This window comes from Haemaphysalis longicornis, unplaced genomic scaffold (genome assembly GCF_048455015.1).
Source record: "Haemaphysalis longicornis isolate Haplotype H1 unplaced genomic scaffold, Haemaphysalis longicornis Haplotype H1 scaffold_2, whole genome shotgun sequence".
Lineage (NCBI taxonomy): Eukaryota > Metazoa > Arthropoda > Arachnida > Ixodida > Ixodidae > Haemaphysalis > Haemaphysalis longicornis.
The window spans coordinates 102897886-102917123 of record NW_027526295.1 but is presented as its reverse complement, the minus strand read 5'-3'; the positions used below and the strand labels follow the sequence as shown (position 1 = coordinate 102917123).

Sequence of the window (19238 nt, the reverse complement as noted above, 5' to 3'; positions counted from 1 at the left end):
TGCAGGCAGGTATATATGGAAAGAAAGTTTTACCGCCAGCGCCAAATAAATTAAACACAGTTCGCCGTTGAGTCTACAGGGACATTTAAGACATGTTTAAGTCTACATACAGCTCGGCAAGCGCCTCGAGTTCGACCTGTTTTCCCGCGCATTAGTTGAAGGACGGGTGATATTAACGCGAAAACAGTGGTTAACTCGGTAAGTCGAAAAACTAGCGTCTAGGGCAAACAACCGCACACAAAATGGCTAACTTGTGCGCACAATGTCCAATGGCCGAAATAATTTCACATAATACTGTTAGTAATTACATGGTGAAGGCGGCTACATGAAATTTTAAAAACAATTTACAATCAACTTTTCAGAGGGTCATTGACCGATAGCTCTCTAAGATCTCAGTTTACGTTCATCCAGAATTTTCAAATTACCACTGTGTGTCCTGAGTGAAAGGTTGGTCGCAAGATACTACGATCATATGCGGTTGTGAACGTTCAAGGGAACTGAACCGAATATATCGAAAAACTCCCGGCAGACCTCACCGGAATAGCGCCATAATATTTTTTGCTAACGTATTGCGGCAGTTCTCCTTAAAAATACCAATTTCTCCTAACTTTATCCCGCATTTTGTATTTCACCTCCCCGAAATCTCACCGATGCGCGGTAAAATTCACGTCCATGAAAGCGTTCAAAAAATCGACTACTAGCTCATTCTTCTGCTGCAGAGTCCCTTACTTCCTGTTTAAAAGAGTCTATTTGTAACAGAAAAAAAATGGCTGTTGCAAGAATAGTTTGTGAGATTTTTAAATCGAAGCTTTAGTGCCCTCACTGGTGCTGTTATTCGTCAATACTCCCGGCAGGAAAGCCAACTTTCTCTTACGATGATGAAGAACGATCGGGGTGAAATGAAAGAAAAAAGGCTTCCCGTGGCCGGAATCAAACCTGGGTACCTGGCGTGATGAAGCCGGCGTTAATCCGATTGCTCCATTTAGACATGGTCGAAGCGGTTTGGAAATGTCCGACGACATCAAAAGAACCAGCCACGAGAAGAACGGCGTGGCTGTTAGCCACAAGACGTTAAGCCTAACTTCCCATTTTGGGCTTCAGGACGTTGGGCCTAACGTCACATCTTGGCGTTTAACCCCTCAAACCGGCAACCACCCAAACAATGGATCACTGAACGCCAAGCAAAAGGTACCGATTCCAGCCGTCACCCCAAACCCAAACGTTAGGCCTACGGAGTGCACACCCGAGAGTTTATGTTGTTATTCTAGAAAAGTGCTCCGTTCCTCCAGAGTAGCACATACTGGCAGTGTGGGACTGACCAACCGAAGAATCCATCACGAGAAAGCTCCGGGTTCAACAATCGCCGTCGTTTAGACGGAGGGGTGCGTGATTTTTTTAATACTTTGTCAATACTTTGACAGGAATACTTTGACAGATTTTGCCAGAAGAAGAATACTTTGTAAGATTTTTACAAAGGATTTCATGAGCCAATGCAGAGGGTTTAAGCTCCACATATCTCATTGAGGCAGCACACCACACGGTCTTCATCAACCGAAGTAAACACATATCATACAATGTTCAGTAAAAAATATAGGGTGCATTGGCGGCAACTCCTGCAGTTTCTTCTGCGGAAATATATATGTGAGGTCAATGCGTGTATTACAGTGCATCGAAAGTGAGGGAAGTGCGTATCGCTCCCTTTCCTCTCATCGACATCCACAATACCATGGCCGCGCACTATATCTGACAGGGTGGCTGCGCAGCAGCCACGGTGTGCACCCGATCCACATTGATCCAACTCGCTGCAGAAACAATTGAAACTCTCACAAAAAAGCCTGACACGGATGTTTTGGATAGGGGCTCCAAGAGTACTAAAAAGTCTCGTTCACATACGGCCACCAGCAAGCGTTCTTCATCTGGAGAATAAATTATCACGTGAGCTATTCCTCCAGGGTGGCAAGCATCACAGCATTGCAGGCTACCTAAGTAACAGGAAAATACAGTACCAGCTCCTACGCCCCTTAAAACGGATGGACGTAAGCATTGCAGTCATTCAGGAGACAGAGCGTCGGAGCGATTAAGACACAGAAACATGCGTTAGATGCCTTTAAGAACATTACTGTGTATTTGTCCGCCACCCCGCAGGCTTGCTTGGGGTTGTCTTCGCTTCACAAGAAAGAAAGCAAAATTTTTCTGTATCACCTGAAGTCTGAATGATTCCGTGTGCCCTACTTGCTCTGATCTTGTCATTGCAGGTGTTGAATGGTTTATTATTTGCCCCTACACACAGGCAGTGGCGGTCCCAAGGGGGGGGAGGGGGGGGGGGGCGGTCGCCCCCCCCCCCCCCCAAAGAGGTCCTCAGTTTCCTATTTTTAGTTTTTTGAAGCATTTTACTTGCGTGAAGTTAAATCCCAGCGGGTTGCACCGCATACGCGCACACGCCTCCATGGTCATCACCACCTCCACAGAATTAACGCAAGGAGGGGAGCGATTCTTTATTCGCCTCGATCCCCCCTGCCCCCCCCCCCCCACAAGAAAAAATCGCCCCCCCCCCCCCCCCAAAACCAATCTCTGGGACCGTTACTGCACACAGGTGAATTTTCCTCGAAAATTCCTCTTTTTATCCCACGGAAATGTTCTTCAACGCCACCCCAGCTCGGGGACGTTAGCTTAATAAGGGCGAGGCTTTCGACTTGGAAACGTGTGTTAGAGACATGTACTCAGGCCTACATGAGTAATTTGGGCATATTAATTATACAAGTAACAATTAAGCGAGTAGAAAAGTACGTTTACGCTAAATATCCTGTTTGCATGCGAATGTGGACATGTGCCCAGTCAGAGTATCCGAGAGAAAAAAGATATACGTGAAAGGAACAGCATGGTGACAATAGTGAAAAGATGCGTTCGATAGTTGCACACTAGCGCTTTCACAATCGCAAAATATGCATGGTGTATCAAAAACAAACAAGCAAACGTACACACACGAATGCACCGTGAAATGGAACACTTCGCGCTTCAAAGACACGTGGATAAATTTGGCGTATCCGCGAGGCGTTTCTTGAGGACGCAGAAAAACTGCATGAAATCCTAGCCACGCACAGCTTCGCTTTAAACTTGGAACACTGCAATCTTCGTACGTTTTTCCATTAGCCTAACGCCCGAATAATGCAACTGCTAGCAATAATTTCTAACCTGGCTAAGAAGAATACCTGAGTGCAAGATTGTACAAAGCTACCCACCATTAAACCCACGGAAGATCCGCCCGGTCCTCTAATCCCCGCTATCCTTGCGTCTACCATTTCATTAGAGAGTTATAGCAGAGCGGAAAACCGTCCCTGTATGGTACACGGTACGCCAGCGCACGCGCACAACCAGTTTTTTCGCCTCGGCTCACGCGCTGTGGCACCGGTCGCCTACTGGCTACTGCACCAGACCGGTTCTCCGCTGTGCTATTACTCGCTATTATGGGTATCCCACTCGCTCTACTCTCCCCATCACTCTCTACAGCTTTCCAGTTCAACACAGAACTGCGTTAATACATTTTAGAGTCCACAATTCCTTGAAATGCAAAATGCCGCTGCCTCTGTCCGGCTTCAATTACTAAAACAGAATCCTGCCTGGACGCAATTAGCCCGCTCCAGTTTTCGTGGCGTCGCACGAAGCGCAACTTACACGACAGCCGTAAGACAGCGCGATGAGAGTCGCCGTGAACCCGTTCACAACGCGCGCGGGTCCAGAAACGAGGTCGAAAGAAGCACGCGCGAACAATGGTCGCGGACACGTGAACTTTCCCGTCGCGCGGGCCGCACCGTATACGACTTCGTGCCGCGGAGAGGACCGGGCGATGACGCCGCTTCGCCGGCTGCAGCTGCCACTACTCTACCCTGGCAACTACCGTAAACCCTCGTGATAACGAAGTCGGTTTATTCGAAATATCGCTTTAAGCGAGTGTTTCATGGTACCCAACGCACTGCACTCCCAAAAAGTCATAGTCGCTTTAAATGGAGTAAGGAGGGTTTACTGTACCTTCCTATTTTAACGCGACAGCATTACGAGTAGACACCCAGTTGGGGGTTTCTAAGTGACTTGTCGGTTCATAGTAGGGTCTCACATCTCTGTAAACATGTAATAAAATTGATGCAAAGGGAGGTTGCAAGAATTTCAGTGATGCGATGCTGTGACGTGCGAGACTGCGGTAGCATATTGCAAGACGGATTAGAACAAATTAGCAGTATTTAGCGTGTTCTGTTTACGGACGGCCTTCTATCCACCAGGATGAAGTTAGGCACGACTGCGCCGGCCCAAATTACGATAAACCGACTAATTCATGAAATTAGCGACGTATATTATTTACCGCTGATATACATATTTACCAAAATGTTACTTATTATCATTTAGGGTTCAAATAAAGATACTTTGTGAACTGTTGTGACACCATTTCAGATGAGATTAAAGGCTGTTACGTTCGTATCAAGATTTGGGAATAAACTTCTTTTTTGCTATCCGTTCACTTCATGCCCTATGGCTGGAGAAGCTTTTGCCCAATGAGTTGAGGGTGTAATGTTTGCAGCCCTTTATAAGTAATCCGTTAGATTGAATGACCAAGAAAGAAAGACCTCCGTGATTGCTGGCTTAACGTAATTGACCGAGCCAAACCAAACAGGAAGGGCACCTATTGTGTGGAGACCTCAACAATCAGTTTTTTTCGTTTGTTTGTTTGTTTGTTTGTTTGTTTGTATGTTTGTTTGTTTGTTCACAATGCTAACTTCGTCACCCCACGCGGCCGACGTCCACAAGCAGCAAAAAAAAAAAAGACGCTGGCATGAACACGCCAACAGCCAACAATAATTCTCAAGTATCCCTGACAGCAATACGCACGGAAATTCCCGAATCCAGAATTCCGAATATGCTTGTCGACGAAATGGATAATCGCAGTAGTTTTACTCTGGTTTTACTACTCGTTTCATTTTATTTTCTTTTTCTTTTTTTAGATTACATCTCTAACAGCTTGCCAAACAACGGCCCGTGTTGCTGCACGATGCGCTTCAAGTGCAAAGGTTACTACTCCCAACACCCCGCAGCATCGTGCTTCTGTCAACTTCCGCGTCAATTACCCGCTTCGCGTTGTCGCCTGCATCGCGCACCGCTGCCCAAAACCTCCAAACCGCGCCCGCATTGCGGCTTCGCCCAAGGTATCATCGCGGAGTGTCCGAACCGCCCCAAGTGCTGAGCGGTGAAATAAACGACAGGGGAAAAACGACAGGGCGACGCGGCTGCCACATTCTACCTCCACAACCCTCTTCCTCTCTCTTAAGCCTGTCCGAAACCGAGAAATAGAAGGGAGGGAGAGAGACTCCCCCTCTCACCGCGGGCTCCGTTAGTTTCTGGGTTTCGCCCGGCACGCCGCCCGCTACCTCTCACCCCTCCCATTTTTGAGGTTGAAAGTTCAAGGCCGTTTGCTTATATAAGCCGGGCGGCTCCTAGAATGCGCGTGCGTGCTCCGGGGCGCACTCACGCACATTTCGTTGCATCGTATTTGACGAGCTTTTGTTTTTTGTTGTGGGCCAACTTCGAGTGCGCGCGTGCCTTTTCGGGTCTTCTCACCCACTTACAGAAGCTGCTCGCGCAACGGAGAGAGGGCGAGGGGCAACCAGTGGAAGAGGGAGAGAGCGTGACCGCTTAAAAACTCGCGGCGCCCGTTACACGGCTCTCCATATCTGACCGAGCGCTCGGCATCGACGGGGCATCCGCGCGACTCACATAGCAGCCTCCAGTTAGCTCTCTTGACGAGCGACGACGTCCAACGACCCCCCGGCCGAAAGAGGACATCAGAAGCCTGCGCTGCCGCATCGCAAGAGGATAAACGTCCCCACCCAAGAAGGAGGATTCCCCGTCATACGTCAGGCATTCAGGTACTTAGGCGTCCGCTCACGTCCATCGTTGGCTTTGTAATACAGTATAGGTCACGAAATGTTAACTCCTCCCTAATATATCTTCGCTGACTCGAAAGTTAACAGCCCCTTTTTAAAAACGCGCACCATAAAAAAAAATCATTTTTTGATACACTTTCCGCAAGTGGGCGAGATAAATTCAAGGCTGTAATAACGAAGCCATCTTTCTATAACTGTTTATGTCGTTACGCAATGGCTATGCTTATTTAATAAGACTTGCGTAATAGTGCGTTCAAGCCTATTTTATTACATTTAACATTGTGCCCGTCCTGAACCCAGGACGGCTTTGTTGCTGTAAAGCTGTCATGGACGTTGTTTTTATGCCGATGAAGTCTTCTATTCACAGCGTCTATTGAAATGATTTCACGAAAATAAATTTGTTATAGGATGGTTCCTATGATGGTTTACGTAACTCGAAGAGATGAGCTCACAAAACTCTTTATTTGCGGATGTTCGAATGCATACATTTTTGCTAAAGTTACTTGTATCTCAATTGGAATGCATCTTCGCTGAACGCCGTAATCTAGATTAACTGCCCCCACGAGAGAAGGAAAGGCAGGTTTACTGCTGCAGAAGTCATGCTAGTCACAATTGCACTAATGATTGTGTTGCGAAATTTTACAGCACTAGTGCAAACCGAAGCGGTCGCAGAAGTAGGGGTGCGGCGCACGTTAAAGATCCCCAGGTGGTCACAATTAACCCGGAGCGCTCCACAACGACGCGCCTCATCGCCTGTGTAGCATCGGTGCGTTGAACCTCGTAATTAATCAGTCAGGTTGTGTGTGTGTGTAGGGGGGGGGGGGGAGGGGGGTAGAGCAGAAGGTAAAAAGAGGAAATAGAAACGCGTTTTGCTGTTCGTGTTTTCTGTGAGGTAGCCGTCCCCTTGGCACCGCTGTGGAAAATTTTGGCCGCTTATTTGCACTGGTGAAGCGCAACGAATGCCTATATATAAGCCTAAACTCTTCACGCAATGAGTGGGCTTACAAGCGCAAAAAAAAAAAAACAATGTTGCCGGTTTTTGTTTTCAACCCTGGTCCAAAGTTCAGGAGGATGGCCTCTAAGGCTTAGTGAAGCAGCAGTGAGCTCTGAGGTAGAGCCAAAAGCGAATGCTACGGCTTATCCTACTTCATGCCTGACGGCGCGAACGCTTTACCTTTGGCTGCGAAACCGTTTCCCCATAACTTACCGGTCGTGAAACGGGTGAGTGCGCCTTTAAGAGATTTGGGCGGGGCAGTGCGCGCTTTCCGCGATAAACAAGGACTTCGGTAACGAAAATCCGCCGAGGTCGAACGCGGCTAAACTATGTTTGTCGAACGAAATCTCGGTTATTGCCCCGAGAACGCGCTCCCAATTCCACCGCAAAACAAAACGTAGACTCTTCTTGGTGCTTTCGGAGCTGTAAGCACTGTAAGCACTGTAGACCTTCTGATGGCACGCGTTTTTACTCTTTCCCGCGTACCCTTCTCCACGCCGCAACCTTGGAACGAACGAGCGATTATATGGGTTCACTGCGCAATTGCTCGAAGCTCTATCTTGACCTTGGCTGAGCTTGAAGGCCAGGTGGACGATACGAGGAACGAGGCGTTTTGGGGTTTTGTACCTGGAGTAACTAAGGCTTCGCTCCAAAATCATTTCTAAAGCTTCGTTTTTACTTAGCAGGCTGGCGAAACCAGCAGGGAAAACTGCATCAGCTGCACTTTTTGTTCGCAGCTATACTGCCATGGGACGCAAGCAAATGCCGTTCCGACACAAAAGACATCACATTTTAACCTTGGATCTATGGTACACATTTCGAGGGTCATATTTTCTTATTTCTGTATCACGGCTCAGTCTCCAAAAATGTAAATTTAGGTTTGAACGCCACACGGCAAGCCCTGGCTATGAGGCGTGCCGTTGTCGGCAGCTGCCGAATGGTTATGACCATCTGAGGGTTGTTAGTATGAATACAGACTTCGTTCTTTTATTTTTAGATGCGACTGCATCTCATTCACTCGCCTTGTCCCTGCATCCGGCTTCGTCGGCGTCCGCCCCTCCCCATTCTCCTCGCCGCGCCAGCTGCGCTCTCCGCCGCTCTCCGCCGCTCACCCCCTCTCCTCTCCGATAGCGAACACTCTCTCGCGAGGGGCATTGGATTGTATTCGAATGGATTGGCTTGGCTTGGCTTGGATTGGATTAAAGTGGATTGTGTTGGATTGTGTTGCGTCATAGCCGCGGCAGACGCACTGGCGCCGGCGCGTCCCCTCACCGTTATGCGCGCTATAAAACGCGGTGCCTGCGCCGCTCCGCTCCATCCCATCGTTTCAGCGCCGTTCCTCCGCTGTCCAACGCTGCAACGTGAACCCCCTATGCGTCGCATCTACACAGGGGTTCTCGCGAGGGGAGGTGGGAGTTTTTAGTGTGCAGTTTTCTTGGCGGAGCTATCTAGGATTTGGTGGTCACAAAATGTAAAGCATGAGTTTTTTTTACAGCCCAGCCCTTCCCCCCTCCCGCCCCCAAAAAGAAATAACGCCTTGAGAGGAGGTCATCAGGTGAGGTGGAAGAGGACTCGTTTCTGATTGAATTACAGGTGAAGAGGAGAGGAGATAAGGAGGGTGGCAGGTGGAGAGGGTGAAGCGTCTGGATGAGGGGGAAAGAAGAACACAGTGTAGATGAGGTTGATGAATGTGGAAGTTAGCGATGCATATTGGTTAGTTTTAGCTATGGAAGTTGCTGGAGGAACAGCCAGGGTTTATAAGCTGGTTTATCGGTAGTAATATAGCATCATTCTACTACTGTTGGTGTTGTAAGAGAGCGCATGACGGGTTAAGCTTTTGGTGGTGAGCGACGCAGGCAGATAGAAAAACATCCGGTCGCTCGGATCCCTTTAGGGATATGAAAGGGAGCGCTTCACGTGTACGGGGCATAATTTGCCGTTGGTGTTTTTTGTTGCGCATCTATTAGATATACGACCACCGAAATTAGGAATTGAACCCCAAGGTTTCGTGCGTCGCGGCACGATGCTCTATGGAATTATGCCGCCGCGGCATAATTCCACCTTTCTTCCTTGTATGCGGATGTACCATTAAAAGTGCGTTCGAAACTACCCGTAAAACGTCTCGTCAAAAATCATAATCACCGAAAGAGTGCTGATATGCAGACCATGAATCTGTTTCGAAGCGTGTCGCCGGCATCACATGTTGTTCCGGCACCTCTGTCAGCGGATAAACTACCGATCCGATTCCGTATTCAGCAAGTAAATGTCTTGTCACATAATATTGACTGGACAACAGCGGTGCTCATGGGCGCGTGACTGCTTCCTTGGCCATGACCCTTTTCTCAGTGCGAGGGGAATACATGTAACGACATAAGCCTGACGGGAGCCCAACACACTCTTAGTTGTCTGCTGAAACTGACGATGAAATCCTAACATCGGTCTATAAATGCAGTGCATTTGCATTGACACTGCGGCCGTGTTTCTGTGTAACAAGTTATGCCGGATATGGGACAAAAGATGTGGGAAGCAGGAACGTACGGTATGTGATAATAACGTTGAGGGCATGGGTATGAGTAACCAATGGTCCAAGTGGCTAGTAAAAAGGTCAAAAGGAGGTACCTAATATTGGCTGCCGATTCAGCGCACGCGCCTTGACTAATGACACATAGCAAGCATACCAGCCATTAATAGTGACACGAAATTTCAAAGCTGAGATAACTATGTAAAATGCTTCCTTTTTATCAGGAGATATCTCCCAGCAAGCTTCAACAGGAGCAGTTCAGTATAACATTTTAAATTCATTTTAATCTCTGGCCGCACGAGAACGCCCAGAGGTGGCCAGCATGACGTCATCTGCTACTTGCCCCAAACTGCCGACGTCGGGGCTTCGTGACGAAGCCGACGCGCTGACTGTGGTTGGCGCGCGCTGCTCCGGCTTGTGTACACGTCATGGTTTTGGGACTGACGTCATGCTGCCCGGGCGCGGGGGGACGGTGAAGACCTCGGCAGGTTTGGGCGCGCGCGTCCTGAACGGCAGCGGCACGGCAAGAATGGTGACATCACGTGATACCTCCTGTCATGGCGGCCGCTCGGCGTTCGTTTTGTTGAAACCGAAACTGACACAAATAAACGACGCCGTAAATGAATGTTTACGATGCGCTCGACCGTCTAATGTGTCATTCTATGATTAGTGGGCTGGTAGGCACGCATAGCAGCGAAAAAAGCGTAACACGAAAATTTCGTGTCAGTATTCTTTTAACTTCCCTTCACTTTCACCTCGCCGCAAAATGTTTTGTCCCCACTTCTTCCAGAAGCTCTTCTATCCGCCGTCGTAACGGGACGGTCTTATGTCGCCTCCCGGGTATATTTCATCTCGCTTGGATCATTCCCTTAACGTTAGGTTGGCTTTTTGCAGAACTCACATTTTCTCTCAGTCTTCAACGTGCGCGTACATATGAAAATTGGAATCGCTTCCTCACATCGGCAGCAATAATTGAAAATCACCTACATTTGAAAAGAGCGCCAGCTAACACTGCATAATTACATTTACCAAACCATTGTTCTTGTATTGTTCCTGTACAGCGTTTATTTTGTTCTCACTTTTTCTTTTCCCGTTCAAATTACCATTTCACAATTATCGCGCTTTTATTTGCTATGCAGCCTGTTAGCTAACAATGTAAAATTAGGAACTTCTACTCGATGTAATACTTACAGCTGCATTTTGTAAACCTTCTGTGTTTCGTTTTTGTAACCACTGCTCTCTGTAATACATTTATGGACTTGAGGGTGTCTTAAATATATAAATAAGTAAATAAATAAACCTTCCTATTATAATCGCTCAACATACATTGTCTCTTCTCACGTTACTCAAGTTTCGCGTTACAAAATATGCAAACATTTTTAATCATACAGCTCATTCCTATAAGGAGGGCTTTGGCAGCAGACGCGCTCTCAACTTAACGGACCAACGATAAAAAAAGAAAGCGGGTTTGTGCGATTGCCAACGTAATGGGTAATAAAGATAGGATGCCGTCCGCCGCCTAGTGTCATGCACAGCTGTTGTTTCCACATGCGCACAGCTTCTTTACGAATAAAGGCTCGCGGTGCTTCCGCTGGGTGTTAGCGTGTTCTGCGACCCGCCACAATTAACCTCCTCCTCTATAATTGGTCAGTATCAACAGACAGAGAGTTTAGGAGTGAAAACAGCGTCATGTTTTGCAAGACTAATCATAACGTCGCAATGACCTTGAGCTTCCGGAGCACAAGTGTGGCAGGTGTGACGTCACGCCACGAGGTTCGCTGTAGAGAGGCGTCGCAGCTGCGTTTGCTGAGAGCCTGGCCGCTGCGGTACCACGCTACTGGGCGAGGGTATGGCAGCCGCTTCGCCAGCACTTGGTCTCTCAGTCTCGCCGTGGATGCCTCACCACTGCCGGAGCGCAAATGTGGCAGGTGTGACCTTTCATAGCGTACACACAGTGCTGTGTGTACGCTATGGAGCCAGACTCAAACTTTTCTTGGGCCCTGGGCCAATACTGCTGATTGTACCTTTGGGAACAAAAGCTCAGCTGCGGTTCCTACGAGACTTTGAACTGGACAAATCTCTTATGTTCGTAAGCAGTCCAAGTGTCACGAAAGGGAGACAAAGAGAGAGACAGTGGTTCCTATTTTTCTTTTCGTGGGTTGGTGTTCTTCCTTTTTTTGCACCGTTTACTTTGCATTTTTATTCAGAGAAATTTGCCTTAACGATTTTCTTTTAAAATTTATTCTAATGCCAGAACTTTGCTAGCATCATTTTCTTGTTTCTCATTTTTAACGTTTTCTGTTTGCCTTCTCGCTGTTGTACTTGTAATGTCCAACATTCAACACTCATCACTGTAGTGAACCCCCATCTTGCGTAGCAAGCCTTGTCACTAGCAGGGCTGATCCCACCAGTTTCGATTAAAGAGCTCTCTCTCTCTCTCTCTCTCTCTCTCTCTCTCTCTCTACATAGTCTTTGCAAAACGTAGCCAAACAGACCTTTCGGTCGTCATAAATAGTTTTACAGGTGTTGAACATCATCAACTTTTTCCCCGTAACTTATTTGTCTACATCTTCTTTACGACAGCTATTACAAAACGCGCTTTATACCCAGCTCAATAAATGTTTATTCTCCTCCTCTCTCAGATACTGAAGAACCGTTTTTTTCTATGTTCCTCAATTTGTTTTCCATCTTCGAGCGGCAGTAGCCCTGCTTTTCAACTGTTATGCAACACTAATGGTGCCGTACAAACGCAATACCATACTTATTTTGCGGCTAATGGCAAGGAATGACCACAGGAAGGTACGGCGAATACGGAGACGATTTACCATAACTCTGCAAATATACTTGCGCCTATCTTGTAGAGATAGCATACATAAATCACCTCAAGGAAAGTGTTCATTTCCACGTTGATTTGAACGTTTAAGTCGGTGCTCAATCGACGATAGCCTGTATAAAAATCGAAACTTTACTATCAAAGACCACCAATTTTCCGTCGCAATTACAGTGGCTCCCACACATCATACAAGGTCCACTGGCTGTGCTTTTCTTCGAAGAAATTTAAGGAATTATGGCTACTACGAACTCAGCTGAGAGTGGCGGACACAAGACCCGTTTCTTTGTTAATTGGAGGACTTGCTCTCGTAGAGTTGTTCTTGTGCATTTTTCAACAAGTTTTTCCTCCTCACGCACTTCCTTTTCTCAGGGCTCTAGCTATCTCTGGTCATCACGCATTTTAGCTCTGTTCATTTGTTCCATCAATTGTGTTTCGCGTGTTCCCGCCAAATATTTTTTGTGACGCCATTTTCGGCCCAATCCCGTGGGTGAGAGCTCCCCCTGGATGGCCTAAGAAATATTTTGAAATCGCGAGACCCCCAAGCATTAAAATAACGAATGGTCGAGTAGGCTTCTTAATAAGAGCGTCATTGTTATCGCCTTATCGTCTGCGTTGATAGAATATCCCGATCCTTGAAAGCGGTTCATGACTGTAGTATTTGGGTTTTTGGATCTCAGCGCTTCGGTGACCTACCACCAGGTGGAAGTGACGAGGTTATAAAAGGCGACGCCGTTTTAAATAAAGCCCCTTTGGTATTTACCCTTCAACGAGAGCACGTCTCTCTGCCGGGCCCCTCGGGGCCGTCGCGACGCGACACTACAATGACGAGTACGCGGACGCAAAAGAAAGATGCTTCTTCCTTCAACCTTCCCGCCCGCGTGCATTATCGCACAGAATCTTCCACAACTTAATCCCCATCATCATCACCAGCCCGTTCGCGTCCACCTCAAGACTAAGGCCTCTCCCATGTTCCTATAACCACTCCTGTTTTGCGAAGCGCTAGTTCATTCTTTACCTTTGAATTACCACGTACCATCAACTTGCCCAGTTCAAAATCTCAATGCTCAGCGTAGTGACTGTTCCTTTCCCCCCTCTCTCTCTCTCTGGGCAGCTGTGCGTGCGTGTGGAGATGAAGGCCCAGACGCTGCTCTGCCTGTGCGGGCTGTCGCTGATCCCGCTCCTGCTGAGCATCGAGGCGCGCAGCCTGGTCATCGAAAAGCGCGGCGATGACGGCCAGCTGATCTCAGGACGCACGGGCGGCATGCTGTCCCGATTCGAGCCGCTCATCTCCAACATGGTCGTGCCTTTCCTCGTGGCCACAGGAGTGGTCAGCCTGGTGCGCATGGTGCCCTCTGTGGTCTCGCAGATCCCCAACGTGTTCGGCTTCGCCAAGCGCCACGGCTACACCGAGCTTCCCCGGGAGGTGCTCGAGATCATGCAGATGCTCGACGGGGCAAACATCAAGTACGACGTGGTGAGTGCGCAGCATGTCTGACTTTTGTATTGAAAATGTACGGATGCAGGAGGAGGTGTGAGGGGCTGCAGTGCACTCGAGAGGGGGCTAGGTAAAGTTTTCTCATTACTATCCGAAGATGCTGGGTGTCCCTCCCGCATACAGCCTCTATCAACTTTCGGTGTAGCTCGTGAACTTCAAAAGGCTTGGCAATGACTGCGTCAGTCAGGCATGCTTACACGAAATAGAGTTCGCCTATCTTGATTGAAAGTATAGCACGAACCTCGTTTCTTTCTATTGTTAGCAGCAGAGCTGTTTAAGCCGAGAGTTATCCCTCCGTCACACCAAAAAACCTCGCGGAGCGATGACGTCACCTCGCGTTGCCTAGCAACCCCTGAGGCAGCTGCGCCTACCTTTGCGCTTGCTCCGCTGACCCTCACCGGCGCCCGTCAAGCCGTGACGTCACTGCGCAACACATGGTATAAAGGCTCGGCTGCGTCCAGGCTTGCGCGTGGGAGGAAGGGAGAGGGGCCGCCAGCTCTGGTGTTTCTCCAGCTGGCACCACTAGTGCAAGATGCCCCAATATTTTTGTTTGAATTTGTGACAATATCGATATAATGTGCACGCATGTGCAGCATTCACATATTTTTGTGAAAACATGTCTTCTTTTGATGAATATGAGTGGATAGTGAGCGCTCATCCCGTATGTTTCCTTCCACCCCACTTGTGTATTTGTTTAGCCTCGCTGTTCCGCCACCATTTTAGACCGCCAACTCGCTCGACTGTCCATTCTTCTTCATTTTACTACATGGCTATCTGCAGGCTCTACATCATATTCGGGGGTATTGCCCTCACCCACTTTTCTGTACGGACGCTGACGCAAGTTAAAGCCAGTTCCTTAGTGCGGACTTTGCATAGATTGAAGAATTTTGGGCCCGCAGACACTACCGGTGTGTAGAAGACTCGGGATGCACCGTAATAGCACGAATTAAAGCCGTCTCTCCCTTCGTCGTCGCAGACAAGTGCTGTCTGAATGCTAGACGTTCGCGTAAACGAGTTACGAGAAAGCGACCGAGCGTGACTTCGGGGGCCTCGATACCTCTGCAAGAACAAAGACGGAAGAGCGATGCGCCCGACCATAACTAATGGCCGCTGTTGCGAGCGAGCAGCGTCCCCCTTGACCGCCAGAGCGTATTCGCCCACGCTGAACGGCGGCCGAAGGTGTATCACTGCTGGCAGAAGCCTTCCTGCAATTCCAAGGTCGGTGTGGATGGAACGCGTGACCAGGCTGCCTAGCTAGGAACTGGACCGTGAGTGACTTCGCACAACAAGTACGCGGCAGTTATCCCTTCCAGGAAAAAGAAGGTTAAGGTGGCGGCAACCCGCCAATCACAGCTGCTGTTGGGACGAAAAAACATTGCCATCAGTTTGATTTGCCTCGATTTGCTGTCAGGTTGCGGACAGGGCGAAATGTTCTGCTTTCCACTCTTGTATGTATTCTGATAGCTACCGCACTCTTTTCACTTCAAGCGCATTGGTCTCAACAGCAAACCCTATCTCCTTTCACGTCCTGCTTCCTTAACGAGGCTGCGCACACTTTCAGCATCAATGTTGAAAACAGTATTATTACTTTCGTTCGTATTATTTAGGACATATCAGCCAATTCTTCAAACAATTTGGCATGGAATTGAATGCGTAATCAATTCTGCGGAAAAAGCGTAGGTGACTTCCACAAGGAGGGGGAAAAGTATGACTAGTGAGGGGAGAAGCCACTGTGGAGGGGACGGGGCTTTTTAGGCGCTAAATTTAACTCCACAGTTCCGCGCATGCCCAATACACTATGAGGGTGGCCCACTAAGTGGGAGAAAAATAAAGAAGCACTACGTAACAAGTGGAATTAAATACATAATTTGCCAAAACGGCTCACGTGGCTTGCGATTTAGGGAAAGGGAGCCATTTTGCTCTATATGTAGATACGTACTTCAGTAAATGCGCAGTACCCTATGAAGGTGAATATTCACATTATGAGGCTGGCGACGGTTGATGAGGAGCGGCAGAAGCAGCACCGCGCAAAGGGGAGATCTCGCGCTAAATTTAAATACGTACTGTTTCCTGCCAGTTCAATGGCTTCAGCATCGGAAGTCGGCCGAGCGACGATTTCCGCTCTATCAGCGCGCCAACCGCCGCCACAGAGGATGCACGCCGCGGAGAAACGACGAGCGTAAGGCGGGTGTCGCGGCTAGCGCAATACGCTGCGCCGCCCGTTCTGCTGCTGTCCACTGAAGCGTATGGGGTTGTGTGGCATGCCGGAGAGTATAGCGGAAGCCTCCTTGTCCAGTCAGCAAAAGTGGCGTAGCCACATCCTCTGTATGGATGGGGACTCGTTAACAGATGTATAACTACTCAATCCTCACTCGACATGGTTGTCGAGATGCCGGCGCATGTTTACTGCACTGCTACTGTGTAGATACTACCGTTTTTATTCCAACATATCCGGAAGTGTAGTTAAACAAAAACAAAAATTTGTCTTTTCTTGACTTGGCAAGCAATCACTGTTTGCGATGTTTTTGTACCATAAAATTTCATTTTCAACAAACGCACTTAAGTATGTGTTCAACAAACCCAATTTTTACTACGTTTTATATTTCAAGGGCAAGTCTTCCAACAGCGAGAAACGTCGTTGCCTATTTTTCGCTGTTCTGTGCTTTGCTGACCTGAATCTATTGTCTCTATAATCAACTTGGTTAGACTGGTTTTGCAGGGTAGCAGGTGCCCTTGATGTACCCCCTACTCAACTCTTCCCCGTTTGTTTTTCGTTTCCTCTCCCGTCACCTCCCTCTTGTAGCAACAACAGCCGCAGCACCACGCGTACCACACGACCACCAACCAGAGGTACCCCCTGTACCACCAGCAGCAGATCTACAAGGCCGCCGCTGCCGCCTCGTCCCCCACCGCTCCCAAACCCCTGAGCCAGCAGGGCTGAGCCTGGTGCGGCCCTGGGGGATTCCGAGAGACCGGGCGATCCTCCCGAAAGTAGCGTTTCAATTGAATTCATAAGGGTTCCACGCGCAGGCGGCGTGGATTCACCAGCGAGAAAGACGAATGTCAAAAAGCATGCTTGCAGGAAGAACACAGGGCATTTTTACGTCACGCCACCTCGGCGAATATCCGTGGGCGAAAAGGAGTGCATGTTATGGCGTGATTCATTTGTGTTGACTAGCAGTGCTATAGCTTCAGTGGGAGTGGGGGAGCCTTCGGGCAACGTACGGTAGAGGTGGTAGGGACCCGACAAAAACAAGAGGAATGGAAGACAGTATAGGGCGCATATTGTCTGTTTTCTTTTTCTGCGCATAGTTTTTGTCATGGTGCTGTCACAGTTCAAAAAGAACAAGAGATCAAGGCTAAACTTTGCATCAAGCGTGAAATGTGCTCGTCTTCAGGGCTGAAGGGCCTGTACCCATTTCTCTATGTAGCTTTCACGCATCGCAACTGAAAGGCGACATGTAGGAGGGATCAGTGCTCGAAAGTATGCTGTCAATTCACAATGCCAGACGTTTGTGGTTAACATGGTGGTTGTGACGTTTCCGAACCGCTGGCCGCTGTAGGAGCAGAGCATCGACAAAGTTTGCAAACCACGTAGCTCTATTTATGGCGCTTGTTCACCCGCTTCAGCCTGTTCTTATGCGTTCATAGTGTTCGCCCAAGTATTATCTCAGGAAAAAAAGACGGAAGAGGTTAATGAACCTGGCCAGCTGGTACCTGGTTTTACAAAAGAATTGTGTAGACAGCCTGGTCGCGATTAGAACTTTTTCCGCTTGCCGCCGTGTGTCGCCGCAAAGGTTTTAACTTATTAGTTCCAAAGCAGGCACGTGACAAAATAGATTGCGTGCCCATGTGGTCTCACTTTTGAAATTGCGTTCGGCTTCTGGTCTGTTTGCGTCACTGGGTGCGTACATTTTAATATATCGCCTTCACTCACCGTAAATGAAAGAATTCGCCGCATACGTTGCCCTCACAACGATTATTAAAAACCTTTTGAGGTGAGTGTGGTGAAAGAACAATTAGCATAGTTCAAATTTCTCTGCTACCGTAAAAGTTGACCTTTTGCGCAGGAATTCAGCAGCTCGATTTCCGACATTGCTTTGTAGCGCCACTCCATTGATCTTCAGCATATTCCCGTGATTTACACTCCATATACAAGTAGAGGGAACAATGCCTGAACTTCCTGTTCGTATTTGAAACGTAGGCAAACGATCACTGTGTTCCCATCGAAATCGCGGCCACTTTTACCTGTTTTCTTTTTCTTGCGCTCAGAACCAGCTGTGCTGGAACCTTTCAAGCATTTCCTGTCCTCAGTGACGTCACAAATACTGTCTTAATCCCACCGTCCGCTGCTATGCATGCGGTCGCCTTGTTTATTTTTTCCTTCATTGTTTTTTGTGTTGTATTGTGTGTCCTTGTAAATAGGTGTGTCGTTATTTATTGCCCGCGAGTAATGCAGCAATAAACGTTTTGTACTCAAACCAATTGCTTCCCGTTATGACCTTTATGATGGGTGTGGTGATCTTGTAATTGCACGTACTGTTCAATGAACATGGTTCTACCCTTTCTCTTTCTCCTCCTTGTGTTTGTTTTTAAATACGATAGTCTTTCTTTGGCTACTTGAATGCGAAAATTTCGGTCTGCCTGCCTGTAGGTCCCTCGATGTAGGTCCCTCGATTCACCCGGTTGGCCAAAGTGAAACACATGCTGCACAATCGGTTTATACACCCACTGCCAAATCGAAACCGCCACGTCCAGTGGCCATGTTCATACTTGTCAACATTCTTGAGCCAAAACAAAATATTACGCAGATCTGCGGCACATAATAGTAATATTTGCAGTGTCCTTTATTTAATATAGATGGATGCTCAATTTTTGCGATAGCAAATGAAATACTACATCCGCTGTATCACACGGTCGCCTGGTGTCGCCCGCGCCACTATAGCTCCTGGCGGCATGCCAAGTTGTTCACCAGTAATTAAAGATTCTAGTAGATAGTTTTCATGTCCCGCTTGGAACGCACGTGAACTAGGGTGCCTCAATTTATGTGCGTCTCCGCCGAACGGCAGCACTGGCATCGAGGCATACGGCGTGGAGCCGTGGAACGCGGTAAATTTAAACTGACTTGAGCAACCCGCTAGCTGGTTTATCTTGGGAGGAGCGAGACGGAAGAGGAACAGCATGAGAGGTGAGTGGGAAAGAGAAGGAAGGCATTTACTTGGCAGGAGCGCCGGATGACTGTCGTCTTTCGTCGACATTTGCAACGAAGTGAGCACATACGCGGCCATTTTTTTTCCTCTCGTATATAAGACAACGTGTGGGCAAGCTGCAGGGGCAGTTCTCTCCCTGAATTCTTTCGGCGCTCTTAATTATTAGGTGGAATTGCACCATTAAAATCCGTGATTATCATCATCATTATCTCGATCCATTACACAAACATGGGCACAGCAAGTGAGGCGATCATA

The 19238-nt window shown here is 48.2% G+C and overlaps 1 protein-coding gene across 2 annotated transcripts in view; it reads left to right on the top strand.

Moving 5' to 3' along the window:
• The window catches only part of LOC144167278 (uncharacterized), a 44237-nt gene extending 26432 nt beyond the window's left edge, over positions 1–17805 (top strand). Inside the window, exons 1-3 of one of the 2 annotated variants that reach the window (XM_077696601.1) lie at positions 5720–5912; positions 13390–13752; positions 16577–17805. In XM_077696601.1, the coding sequence (XP_077552727.1) occupies positions 13408–13752; positions 16577–16714 (483 nt within the window). In that variant the 5' untranslated portion in view covers positions 5720–5912; positions 13390–13407 and the 3' untranslated portion in view covers positions 16715–17805. Of the gene's footprint in view, positions 1–5719; positions 5913–13389; positions 13753–16576 lie in introns of those variants that run through there. The other variant, XM_077696602.1, reaches the window with a different exon arrangement.
• The last annotated feature ends 1433 nt before the right edge of the window (positions 17806–19238 follow it).